General features: G+C 36.5%; 1 protein-coding gene and 1 long non-coding RNA gene across 8 annotated transcripts in view; one reads left to right on the top strand and one right to left on the bottom strand.

The window, feature by feature from the left end:
* The first annotated feature begins 713 nt into the window (after nucleotides 1–713).
* LOC131958316 (uncharacterized) lies at nucleotides 714–1,042 on the top strand. Its single transcript, XR_009389221.1, has 2 exons — nucleotides 714–776; nucleotides 908–1,042. It is a non-coding gene; the product is annotated as an uncharacterized LOC131958316 (long non-coding RNA).
* Nucleotides 1,043–1,625: 583 nt separating this feature from the next.
* The window catches only part of LOC131958313 (uncharacterized), a 109,742-nt gene continuing 97,799 nt past the window's right edge, over nucleotides 1,626–13,568 (bottom strand). For 6 of the 7 annotated variants that reach the window (XM_059323277.1, XM_059323278.1, XM_059323274.1 and 3 more), the window contains 11 exons: nucleotides 11,760–13,263; nucleotides 11,009–11,311; nucleotides 10,326–10,594; nucleotides 9,663–9,773; nucleotides 9,457–9,529; nucleotides 9,042–9,189; nucleotides 8,225–8,354; nucleotides 7,750–7,863; nucleotides 6,639–6,796; nucleotides 6,055–6,316; nucleotides 1,626–5,558 (listed from right to left, as the gene is read on the bottom strand). In XM_059323277.1, coding sequence (XP_059179260.1) covers nucleotides 5,364–5,558; nucleotides 6,055–6,316; nucleotides 6,639–6,796; nucleotides 7,750–7,863; nucleotides 8,225–8,354; nucleotides 9,042–9,189; nucleotides 9,457–9,529; nucleotides 9,663–9,773; nucleotides 10,326–10,594; nucleotides 11,009–11,311; nucleotides 11,760–13,263 — 3,267 coding nt within the window. In that variant the 3' untranslated portion in view covers nucleotides 1,626–5,363. The remainder of the gene's footprint in view (nucleotides 5,559–6,054; nucleotides 6,317–6,638; nucleotides 6,797–7,749; nucleotides 7,864–8,224; nucleotides 8,355–9,041; nucleotides 9,190–9,456; nucleotides 9,530–9,662; nucleotides 9,774–10,325; nucleotides 10,595–11,008; nucleotides 11,312–11,759; nucleotides 13,264–13,568) is intronic. The other variant, XM_059323276.1, reaches the window with a different exon arrangement.

Below are 13,568 nucleotides of genomic sequence, written 5' to 3'. Positions count from 1 at the left end.
TATAGTGTCGAGGGCTAATTCTAAAAAGAATCGAGTCCTTACTAATCTAATGTTTATTAAAATTAGGTACAATTGTTGGAACGCATGAGAAATAACAAATTAATATTTCTTTAAATCTATAGCCAAAAGAAAGTAGAACTTTATAACTCTGTAAATTATGAATCGAGTGACGGCTGTCGTGAAAACGGGAGCCATTTTACTCTTTTTTTTAGGGTGACCTACTTTTATTATATAATTTTAAAATTCATCGATTTGATTAGCAGCTGAGTAGCTGACTACGCATGCGATATGGCTGGCACGTTTTGGGATAGGGATCGAGTACACCATAGAATTTTTTTTCTTTGAACTAAGCGTATTTTTTTTTAAATCAAAAGATACTTACATATCAGTTGTTGATTTCAATTTCATTATAGATCTAATCACTAACTTCAGTTTTTAAAAGTAATTTTGCTTCTAGAACTAGCGTATTTTCAAAATTACGTAGATTCTAAATCTAGATCTATTCACTTACTATTTGACAACCGTGTCAGTAAAATGAGGTCACCGCTTCCAGATTCTTAGGTTTTAATTATGTTTGTCATTTTGATCTATTATAAGTAGCATTAAAACAACTGCATCTATTATCAACATTGTTTTTATATGCCAGTTCTAATTATACATTCTGTTCATTACCAATTCTAATGAAATCGTATTAGGCCCTAACACCCTGTTCACCTACACTGACACTACACTTGAATGACGCCACAGACAGTCGTAACTTTAAATTAATGTTCAAAGTATTAAACAATTATAATTAGCCATGTAAATGCTGCAACTATATTAAAAATTGGCATATAGACATATTTTATTAATTATGTTTTTTATATAAACCTTCTATATTTAACTCTGTTATTTTTTTCTTCCCCAGAGTGTTTCTAAAAGCCAGAATTTTAAAGGGGAGGGCGGTCGTTTTTTTTCTCAAGAATAATTATAGAAATAAGCTATAAACTGGTATATTTTGTAAAGTTTGACATAATTACAAATAAATGTATGCCTAAGTGACATTTCTGTGTAATTTTATTGTTAATTTTGTGAATTTCGTGGATTTTTAGACCTCACTACATTTAGATGTAAAAAAATCTCAGTTGAGTGAGTGTGGTTAATCTACATTTTGAACGTGATGTAAATGTCTAGTGCTATTAATTTTTATATATTTGAATTCCTCGATTGTTAAGCAACAAAATTGATATATAATATGTCAATATTTGTTACTTTGAAAATTGGCGAAAATCGACCCTAAAAGTAGATGCTTGAGGGTTGAATCTGTTTCCTGCCATATAGGCTTCATGCTGCCTATTATGCTGTTCAGTGCATGCTTTGGTTGGATGACGCTAAACTTGACATGTTTAAATTAACAGCATGTAATTGAGTTAGTTCAAAGTGAGTTTTCATACAAGCCCAACACACTAATTAAATCTGTCGCAAGAGATGTAACATATTACATATGTCAATGAATTTTCATTTCTCTGTGTGCGCTTTTTTTCTGTGTGCGCAAATTTCTGTTTGCATCTTTCTGGTAACCCAACAAAACATGCAGACAACTACCATCAGAGGTGACAAACCCATTCTATAACAAACACAGTTCATAGTTTGTAATGACTCAATTTATTTGAATGTTCATATTAGACACTGGAGACAAAGTTGTAGGCATACACTGAATATCAAACGATAAAAATTAATTCACCTCAATTAAAACAAAAAAAAAATATCAATCAATCACACTCCAACACTCAACTTGAATCAATCACATGATTGAAGCTAACAAGTGCTAAATAGTTCAGTGCTCAATGTAATGACAGCTTTATAACCATTAAACTAATTTGTTTAAATGTTAATGATAGCTTTAAAGCCTTACAAATAATTAGATCAGTGCTAATGACAGCCTTAGAAACTAAACTAATTAATTCAGTGCTCATTAAGAATAGTCTTAGAACAACAAAACTAATGTTACATAAGACTAATTTTTTTTGGGGAGGTTAAAATTTTTTTTCTTATAATAGAGTCTACTATAACTGAACAGTCCAATGCTACAGGTTAGAATGTATGCTACACAAGGTTGGTTGACCCCACGGTTATCATGGAAATACAAGCTGGAGCAGACCAAGTAACATAAGGGATACAAGTCTTATAGGGTTAAAAGAAACTAATACATTCATGTGCTAGTGAGATATGACTGGATTATAATGCATGTATCTAAGAAATTTTAAACACATAATACAAGAATATTATTATTCACAAGTAGCTAGGCTTTGGATGTTTGCCAGTTTGTACATAAACAGTGATTCTTGAATAGTGTGAACCCTATTGAAATTATTTTATTTTTTCACTTTTTATTTCCCCCAACCCATTATAATATACTGGGAAATTTTAACAAATAAATAATTTTTTTTTTCAAATTAAACTAAAAAAGAAAAACTGGAACAACTTTATAATAAAAAACTCACAGCAACATTATGATTTATAAGAAGACTACAGTCTAGGTGGTTAAAATATAATTACACAATAAATATAAACAGTTGAAAAATAATTATGATGACTCTACCACTGCTTAACAGTAACACTTCCGGGGAAATGGTCGCTCAAAATATAAAAGGATATCCTCTCAATTCAATCGTATTGCACAGTATTAAATACAGATATACATCAATAAATAAACATTGGAAAAACCCACCCTGCGTGCCCCAACCATTATACATAAACACAGCCTTCTTGTTGTATTTCTTACTTTTGATATCAATAACATTAACTAAACCTAAACAGAAGTATGCATCAATTTACAATTTATAACATTATACACAATAATAACTTGCAAAGAATTTTTTTTTTAATAAAAAAGTATGATGAAAAATGGCGTTAAACAATGTACTACAACATGTAATTTTAACACAGGTAGTTACAATTCTGTGTAAGTTATGGCATCATTTCATGAACTAATCTTGTGCGATTTTTTAATTCATCTGTAGCTGGGGTTTCAATAAAATAAATAGCAAACAGCCAGGATGTGGAAAAAAAGATTTAAATATGATACAAAAATCATGTTTTCGTTTGTTTCTAAAATAGTTCATGTTGTGAACAATAATATTTGGTTTGTCGTGAGACTTCAAAACAAACATAAAGCCTATACTTCACTTCCTGTACACAGGTAAACATTCACTCATAAAAACTTGTTCAAATTTTGTTCATTATCTCCAGGCGTTAGTAATACGCACACAATACTAAACTAAAACAAAAAGTTATTATGTTACTGTTTGCTGCTACCAACATGCCTCTAAATACCATCAATAGAAAAACTTTCAGCCAACTCAATAAGCACCTACTCAATACTGCTGACTTATCCCTTGTTAATTCATTAAACATGACCCTCATAAAATTTACTCATCATTATATTTGTGAACATATGTTACATGAAATGCTGTCAGCTTTTGTACCAATTAATTTTAATCAAATTTATTTAGCTACATTTTACAGTTCAAACTCTAGTGTCAACATGAGTGAGCTGTATTATTTCTCTTGAATTGATTATGTATGGAAAAGTGCAACTGAATTAAAGCTTGTTACAACATAGATTTTTTTTTAAATGAATATTATAAAATTATGGATTTGATGAATGAGTGAACATTGAGAATATTTATGCTTCAACCAAACCTGGTTGTTTTAAAAAAAAAAAACAATGAAAGAACACCTTTTCTTTTCTTATTCCACCCAGAATAGCTTAGTGTGAGGTACTAAATATCATTATGATCACTGCAAATCTATTTCAATTTATGGTGGTCATTCTAATCTACAATAACAAATATTAAGAAAGAGAGTATACTAATTAAATAAAAGCATTTTTTTAAATAAGCCCAAAGGTGACTGATTAAAAGAATAAATAAAATACTAATCACTTTAGTAACAGGCTAACAAAATACCAAGCTAACTACTAACATTTGCACAGTATTTTGCTTGGTTTTGATGACAAAAGTCTTACAAAAAGACAAAAAAAGGTAAGACTTATTTGAAGCCGGAGATATGTATCTTACATTTAAAAGTGAGTATGATTATGTAATATCACTGGGGAATTATGTGCATGATTTTTTTTTTTTTGAAAACTGAAAACAAAACTTCTTTATGCTTAAGTTTTAAAAACAAACTACATAAGGATAAATTCAGAAAGCCAAAAATAAAATTAACTAAACCAGCCTGTTGTTTTGTTTCTGAATCTAGAGAAACATACAATTTACTGGACTTTCTGAAGTAAAATTGTACATAGAGGAAAACAGTAGTAAGAAATGAACATGAAATCAAACATGAATGCTTAAAACAGTGATCAATAAATATGTGCAAGTTTGATGGGGATGAAGGTAGATGTGCTGCTGTGCTATCAGGTAGTGACACTTGTGATAGTGACAGGTAGTGAACACATCTACTAATTGTGATGGTTGAATTAACACATCAACTTTAGTGCAGATTGTAAGAGCAACTGCTCAAAACATAGTCATAGGAAGCTATCAGCTAAACATATCAGCATATAATTCATGTGATGGAATAAACATAACCTTATAGGAATACTGTCATTTACACATATTTGCTGAGAGCATTTGTCATTACATTAAAATAAAAGTATCTCAAGAAAGTTATTCGTTCTACTGCTATACAATTGTCTTGTTAAAAAAAACGTTTCACAACCACAAAAAAAAAAAACTGGTCAATAAATAAAAACGATAAGTTATTTAGTATGATACATTAAAAACAAAAGAATGAATTACTTATTTATTATGATCAGCATAAATATTTGGGTGGTTTTAATTTTAAACACATTTCCATGCCATTTGTTCTCTCGAATTAATGCAACTGCTTTTATAATTATTTATATAAAAACTGAACATTTTCACAAAAAAATTACAAGCTATAAACAGCAGTCATACCCTTGTTCAACAGATTAATTAGTATAAAAACAGCTTGAAGGTAAAGACAGTTTGTTCAGTGCTTATATAGGCCAGTGTATAAAATAAAAATAGTTTTGTTCAAGAAGACAAGCAAATGTATTCCTTGTCTGATGATCTACAGTGCAGGATGAAACACATCACTTAAGTTTTAATGTATTTTTGCGTTTTTTAAATTTCACATTTTTTTTTGGAGATAAAAATTACTTTTGTGACCTATTATCAGGATGAAGAGAAAAAGAATCGTTTCACATCAAATGTTATTATAAATCACATCTGTAATAATCAAAAGTGCAGATGCAACACATTCCCTACTGGAATAAAGAAAAAACCACATATACTACAGCCAGATTTACAGTTTTTACTCTACATCCCCCCCAGTCCCCCCACAATTAATTATCATACGACACCCTCCATGAAACTTGTATCCAGAGACTGGATAAGAGTACGGATAAACCCCATCTCTTTGCGTGTGTTTTCAAATATCACCCTTGGGTCATCACTTTCGCACCGCAAGCAGTTAGGGGCCATAACCATTGCCAGATTGTTGACATCCATTTTTGTGGTCTGGGCATTTTCTGGAGCAGCAAACACCTAAAATAGATAATTGTTAAAAATAACATGATGTGTTACCTTTGGAGTTTTAAAATTGTCTTTGTATAGGGTCAACAAATGTTGTAAGTAAAAAAAAAAAACCATTTTGTAAATGATTTCTGATTAAATTAGGTTACGCTATGGTGTTTCTAAAATTTAAAATGTTCAGATTTTGAATAGGTTAACCATATCGGACAAATACAAATATTTTAATCAAGCAAATAATAAACTATCTGTTGATAAACCAAACAGAACAAAATCCATTTAAATGTTAAAATGAATTAAAACAATAGAGTTGAATACATGAATTTATGTGAAAGTTTTTATTTCAATTGTTTGTATAATAACAAAACTTAGAAAGGAATTGTAACACTAGTACTAGGTCCAGAACTTGCCCATCAAAGCAGGGATGTTCAGCCTCCCTTGCCAGTTTGTAAACAGAAACCAAAGACACAGCCTACCAATGGTAACCTAGCAACACTGACAAGCAACTTACCTGTAAAAATCTAATAAGATAACACAGGACCAGGCGGTTGATGTCTGGCAACTGGTTCACTATGGCGATGGCAGCATCAGCATTGGAATAGTTCTCCACACAGGTTTCATAAAACTGGGCAGGTATCAGAGGCTCGTACAGCTCGCGGTACCACAGCTTAAGTAGGGATGCTGGGATATGGGGGTCTGGGCAATCTGAGGGGAGGATCCATTGATCACAGCGGAGCTTGAGGGCGTTGACCTCATCAATATCACCAGGGACTCTAGATAATAGTAAAAATTAAAACAAAGAATTAAATAAAACTACCTTTAAGAAAAATTTTCTTTACGTTTATGTAATTTAATGTAAATTTTTAAAACTTTAAAACAAGCTAACTGTATGTACAGAAATGCCAATTTGTAGAAAGCTAGATAAGATTTCTTTCAGTTATTTGTTCAGTAGTAAAAAGAGAATATTAACATAATTTGCTTTCGTTTATGTTTCAAATGTACGTCCTTGTACAAAAATGGCATTATTGTGGTTTATAGGAACAGTTTTACTTGTATTATTTACTATACATACAGCTGACAATAAACTGAGCTGACCTGAAAATTCCTTCTGTCTGGGTGCCATTCAACCTGAGCACCTCCTCAGACAAGACTATCTGTATCCAGGGTAGCTGTCTGTCAGGGTATCTGTCCTTCTGTAGCAGCATGACATCTTCCAGCATACTGCCAAACATGGATGGGTGGAAGATGGCTTTCTGTACAGTCAAATAGAAACGTGTTAGATCAACAATTTATGTGGAGGGGTGGAAGATGGCTTTCTGTGTAGTCAAAGAGAAACGTGTGTTAGATCAACAGTTGATATGGAGGGGTGGAAGATGGCTTTCTGTGTTGTCAAATAGAAACATGTGTTAGATCAACAGATTGAATAGAGGGGGGGGGGGGACAATGGCTTTCTGTACAGTCAAATAGAAACATGTGTTAGATCAACAGTTTATGTGGAGGGAGGGGGGATGATTGCTTTCTGTACAGTAAAATAGAAACATTTGTTAGATCAACAGTATGAATAGGGGGGGGGGGGGGGAATGAGGGAATGATGGCTTTCAGTGTAGTCAAATAGAAACATGTGTTAGATCAACAGTTTATGTGGAGGGAGGGAGGGATGATGGCTTTCTGTGTAGTCAAATTAAACTGTTTTAAATCAAGTTTGAATCTGCTATATGTGTGTTTGAAAGGACTCAATATATCCTCTGGATTAGCACTACATACTATGTTCTGGAGCAGGGGTCTCTAAACTACGGCCCGCGGGCCGGATGCGGCCCTCAAAGTCCTCTCATCCGGCCCGCGGCCCTCAAAGTCCTCTCATCCGGCCAGCGGAGATCTTTTTTTGTCCAAGGAAAAATCATTTGTTGGTGATGGCTGAGAAACTTTGCCCAGAATAATCAAAGACATGCCCGGAAGAAACTGGCCCCCGAACTGAAATTTGATAGTTAATGCGGCCCTCGGACTGAAAAGTTTGGAGACCCCTGTTCTGGAGGACTGTATTCAATTGTTTAAGGACTATTTATGTGAGCATCTTAAAAAATATTCGGTCTAATATACAATGTGTCTATAAGACCATACACTGTCGATAAGACACTACACTGTGACTATAAGACACTATACTGTGTCTATGGGAGTAAAGCAGATACACAGTGAACACTTTGTTTACCTTGGCCTGTTCCACCTCCTCCAGTGTGGGTTTCCTCACTCCTTTTTTGGCACCAGTTTGTAGAGCTCTCTCTAGTCTCTGGCTGCAGTGGGCAGAGAAATGGGACACAGGAACCTGAGGAGAGCAACACCACTTAAGATACAACATCACTCAACTACAACAACAACAGCATTCAGCTACAACAACAGTACTCAGCTACAACAACAACACTCAACTACAACAGTACACAGCTATAATAACCGCTCAGCAACAACTACTGCACTCAGCTAAAACAGCACAGCTACAACAGAACAGCTACAACAACAGCATTCAGCTACAACAACAGCACTAAGCAACAACAACATCACTCAGCTATGGCAATAACAGATTAGTACTAAGCTATAACAGCACTTTACTACAATGACTTTACACACACAAAATCCTGTTTGGGGGAAATAAACTGAAGGCAAATGCCCTCATGAAAGCTAGAACTTACACTGCCCACATCACTTGAAGGATCCTTGTGCTTGACGATGTAGCTCTCTAATACGGAATGAAACGTGTGTGAGGGTGGGAAGAAATGGAGACACATGGCCATCAACTCCCATCCATGTTGTAAACTTTCCCTAAACCAGACAAAAGAAAATTAATTGTAAGAAATAGGGGAACTTTTTTTAAAAAAAAACCATGCCAAACTTCAGAGAAATACAAAACATTAATCTATTTTACAGGTTACAGTTGGACTTAAACATTGCACATAAACCTTCAGTGGTTGTGAATATATTTATATCTTAAGTGAAACTTCAATGTCAGAAGTTATACAAGTATGCCATGTATTTCTGTAGGTATTCATTTATGTCATGTATACCAGAAGAAATACAAACATACCATATAGGCTATATCTGTAGGTAAAGATACATGTCATGTATACCAGAAGTTATACAAGCAAGCAATGTATATCTGTATGTATACATAAACGTATGTGGTGTGTTTCTTCATCTGTGTTCTTAATTTTAGTGTTGAAAGGGATTCCCTCCAACACAATACAGTATTTGTGTCAACTGGTTATGCGCCATATAGGCAGTTGACTCCGATTTCAACCTGCTTTGCTTTTTGGATTTGCTTCATGGCCTTTGTCCAACCAAGAACAAAATACATGGCAGCAGGATTTTGTTTTCTCTCCTAGAAGAGTTGCTGTCCCCAGCTGTCGAGCCTCATGTTCGAACTCGCGACTTTTTGGATTAGCAACCAATGAGCTTAACCGACTCCACCATTGTGACCCCCTTATGTGGTGTATAAATGAAAGCACTTACTCCCTCTTGTTCTCTGTGGTCTGCCTCATGAGCTGAATGTAGATCTCATCTCTCAGGTTGACTGTGGACCAGCCCTTGGTGATGATGTCCAGGGCCACAGACATGGGGGCCTGCTTGCCCTTGCGGTCTCCCATATACAGCTGTATCAGTGCAGCAAGTCAAGGAGAAACTCAGACATGTTTGGTGCTAGTGTAGCTATATATGATTCTCACAGTACAAACATTTTGTTTCACTCTCTTTATGATGTGCAGCAGGGATAACATTTTACATTAAAAAACTTAATATTTATATTTATTTTCTTATATAAATTAAGATTAACTAAAAGTAGTAAAAGACTTTACACAACCATAATAATTCATTTTATATTTTAATGTAATTTTTAAATATTTTTCCCCCAGATTTGTTAAAAGGATATTTTTAAACATTTCACAGGCATCTTTCTTGATACTCTTATCTGCAGTCCTTATCATTGGTTTCTGTATTGGATCCTGGAAGATGAATAAAACAAGATGAATCACAGCTTCAGAGATAAACAACAGGAGTTAGATTTCCTTGACTAGATCAGAGATATACACAGAGTTACAGTTCCTTCAACACAGGGGAGAGAACACCTGCCCTCACCTTTGACCAAGTCAACATGTTGTTGATGGAGACCTTCTTGCCAAACAAGCCTTTCTTGTGTCTGTTGAGGTTCTGGCTGTACAGCTCCATGTCTCCTTCTGATGCAAGCTTCTGGCCATAGAGGGGAGAAATGTAAGTAAACATGGGTAAACACAGTGTGTACAACAAAATCTTCTGACCACAAAACATGGGTAAACACAATGTATACAGCAAAATCTTCTGACCACAGTAAACATGGGTAAACACAATGTATACAACAAAATCTTCTGACCACAGTAAACATGGGTAAACACAATGTATACAACAAAATCTTCTGACCACAAAACATGGGTAAACACAATGTATACAGCAAAATCTTCTGACCACAGTAAACATGGGTAAAAACAATGTATACAACAAAATCTTCTGACCACAAAACATGGGTAAACACAATGTATACAGCAAAATCTTACAACCATGGTAAACATGGGTAAAAACAATCTATACAACAAAATCTTCTTAACGCAGAAGGCTATAAACATGGGTAAACACAACATTTAAGTTTATCCAGCATAAAAAATTGTTAACTTTTAATTTAGAATTTGTATAATTAAAGCAACGAAAAGTTAATTAATCTGTTTCTACAAGTATTTAAGGACGTGTATGAAACATTGGGTTACTCACCCCTCTATTAAGTGACCCTGTGGATGGGCTCATGGCCATGTTGGGGTCAGGCTGGGGTACCACCATGCTCAGAGGCCTGGGCGTCACATCAGCCTGTAGGGACTGGCTCCTCTCCCCTGGGCTGGCATCTGGTTTGTCATTTTTCTTCCTGCGCAGGGAGGCATGCTGGGTCTCCAGATTGGCTGAGATTCCAATGGGCTCAGACTGGATCTGTCCTCTTGGGGTGGCATTGTACAGGCTGGATGTGTCAGACTCTAGCTCTGGGACACCTAGATACAGGAGTTGATAGGGAGTTGGTATTTGGTAGCTTTTAGTACAGTACTTAATACTTGGTAATATGTTGATAAGATGTAATTGAGGCTTTAATAGTATCGCTAACCTACCATTATGATTAAGATTAAAATGTTTTAAAAACATTACCTACATAACATTAGAAAAATAAAACAAAACCTCATATATTGGGCAAATGAAATAGCAGTTAACTGTTGTTGTTTTTTTTATATTAATAAATGAAGGAATTGTGTCAAAAACCAGATTCAGGTACCTTTACTTCCATGACTCAGGTCAGGTACTCATTAAAACTGGGTGGACTCCAACAGACTTGAAGCAATCATTGGCTAAACCAAATACGATGTCTCATACATTATTTGGTACAAAGATACTAAAACTAGTAATAGACTTACTGTCATAGTCTGGGTAACTATTTTTCCTCATGTGCACATTTTCCTTGTTGAAGTCCTCATCATCGTCATCATCATCGTCGTCGTCATCATCATCGTACTCCCCCTCACCAAAAGTTGTGACAAATCTCGGGACGTCCTTGCCCCCTTTCCCAACGGTTGTGCTGTTCCCATTACTGTTGCTGCTGGCGGTGCTGCTGCTGGTGTTAGTGTGACCATTGCTGGGTGGGAGGTTGGCGTAGTCAGGTTCTTCTCCGGCTGCGGAGCGCTGGGATACCTGACTGGATGACCGCTCGTGGTATGCAGCTAGAGAAATAATGAAATAAATCTTCAGTTCTGTTATTTCATAAGCCACTCATAACTCAGAACTTAACTAAAACTATTAAATTTCAGTTGTTAAAATATTTATAGTGACACATAGAAATCTAACACAACTTAGCTAAAACTATTAAATTTCAGTTGTTAAAATATTTATAGTAACACATAGAAATCTAACATCTACTTTCAAAGAAAGATACAATGTAGTAACTAATTCCCCATCCCCACATTTACCATAGGTAACATAACATTACTTTTACAAATTCAAACTAATTTATTACATTTACTCTCTTAATACAAAAATACAAATATAAAAGCAGAAATTTTAGTTAATAAAGTGTGAGCTAGTTTAATATGACTACCACCATAAAAGATAAAATATACCAAACAAAATCTTTGAACTACAATCGATTTATGAGCAGAAAATATCACTTACCTCTGTTTTGGCCCCTGGGGGATACATTATCATTTCTAGAAGGATCTAAGTTACGCAAAGAACCCTGGGAAGAATGCATATCTGACATATTCCTAGCAGAACCGTGAGAAGACTGGCTATCAGACAGCTCTTTGCCGCGTGCCGGAGTGCCGTCCGCCCTTTGCTGTGGCTGATAGTTTGGGTGTGCCCGGCTGGCGCTGGACTGAGAGACGTCGCTGTCGCTCCTATTGTGATATGGTGGAGGTGGCTGGTGGAGCACGGTGCCACTGTTGCTGTGGGTCATCCGGGGACTGTGGGTCTCCGCGTATGTATCCGACAGCGACTGAGAAGTCTGAACGCCCATAGTCTGGGCCATGTTCCCGTTACCGGCGACAATGTAACCGGTAGAATCATACACACCGGAACTGCTTCCACTGGAATACTGTCCTTCAAGACCATGTATCTTTTTATAAATCCCTGAGCTCCCAGGCGACTGGCCTTCACTTCGCCGGGATAATCCAGTATAGTTAGGGTTTGTTCTTGGGAAAGATCTTTTTGATTTACCACTGCCCCCAGGCTGGGGTATGGGGCTGACGTTGCCCTGTTGGCTGGCCACATCCTGGTTGAATGTTAAGTATTCCTCGCCGCCGCGCACGTCCGGGCTATACAGCCGGTCGTGACCCTGCTGAACCATATCTGAACCCATGCTGTCTGTCCGTATGTACATAAGTGACATAGGCCCACTGTCCGTCGAGTAGTGGCTACTACTGTCATCAGACACAGAGCCTTTCCTGTAAGGATTCTCTGCGTATATCGGTGGCGCACCATGTTTGAAATCTGTTAAGCTTCCTTTTCTAAGTTCGCCAGCATACTTCTGGAAAGCATGTCCGGAATCGGTAGCCCCGGTCGAGCCTCTCATATCGTGAAAGCTGGCCGGCTGTCTGGCGTCGGGATACCCTGAATGGGGGTGATGAACACGATGGTCGTAAACACCGAGGTCACTGGTGTAAGCGATGTGTTGGGACTCGGACATCCCTTGCCCTGGCCTGGGCACCAGCCCCTCGCTGGCCTGCCTGTGGTGGTGGTGGCGGTGATGGTGACCGGGGCTGGACTGGAACAGGGGGTCAGATGGCACGTGGGGCATTTGCCTGGGACGGCCCGTATCAAAACTGGCCTGTCTATGAAAAGCAAAATCTGGGTCTTGTGGCTGCAAGGGACTGTGCTGCCACCTGGTGTTTCCACTAGCTGCAACTGCAGCCTGGCGCACAACTGCATTCGTATCACTTGCAGTTTTATGGAGAGAGCGGGACCTTGACGGGCGAGGAGAGTCTATGATTGTCCTCTGGGGCATTTCAAAAGAATCACGACGCATAACATTGCGGTTGATGACAGCAAAAGGTAGCTGTTCGTTCTGGGCTGGGGGCTGTCCAGTACGTCTGCGCAGCTCACCATTGAGAGCAGCCCCTTCATCAAGGCGACCAGAACTGCTGTGTGAGGATGCTGAGTCTTGTCTCTGGTAGCGATGCTGAAATAAATCAATAAACTTTCTTTAAGCTGCTATTTTTGTCTTTTCATTAGATCATCATTACATCCTATTTATAAACGATGGAGGCTATATTTGGGTATAAAAAGACAAAATAGTATCATTAACTTTTTTTTTAAAAATGATCACAGATCCTCTAATAATGACAATATTTTAAAAAAATATACAACATAATATGCCTTATTATTATTTCTACATATATTCAAATTTCATTATATTTAATACTAAATAGAAATTTTTGAGGACATTTTTTAAAGTAAACTGTTGTGTGTAAACTATGAATAAGC

The sequence above is a fragment of the Physella acuta genome, unplaced genomic scaffold (genome assembly GCF_028476545.2).
Source record: "Physella acuta isolate Inbredline_101_S28 unplaced genomic scaffold, ASM2847654v3 ptg001316l, whole genome shotgun sequence".
Taxonomy (NCBI): domain Eukaryota; kingdom Metazoa; phylum Mollusca; class Gastropoda; family Physidae; genus Physella; species Physella acuta.
This window is presented reverse-complemented; position numbering and strand designations above follow the sequence as displayed.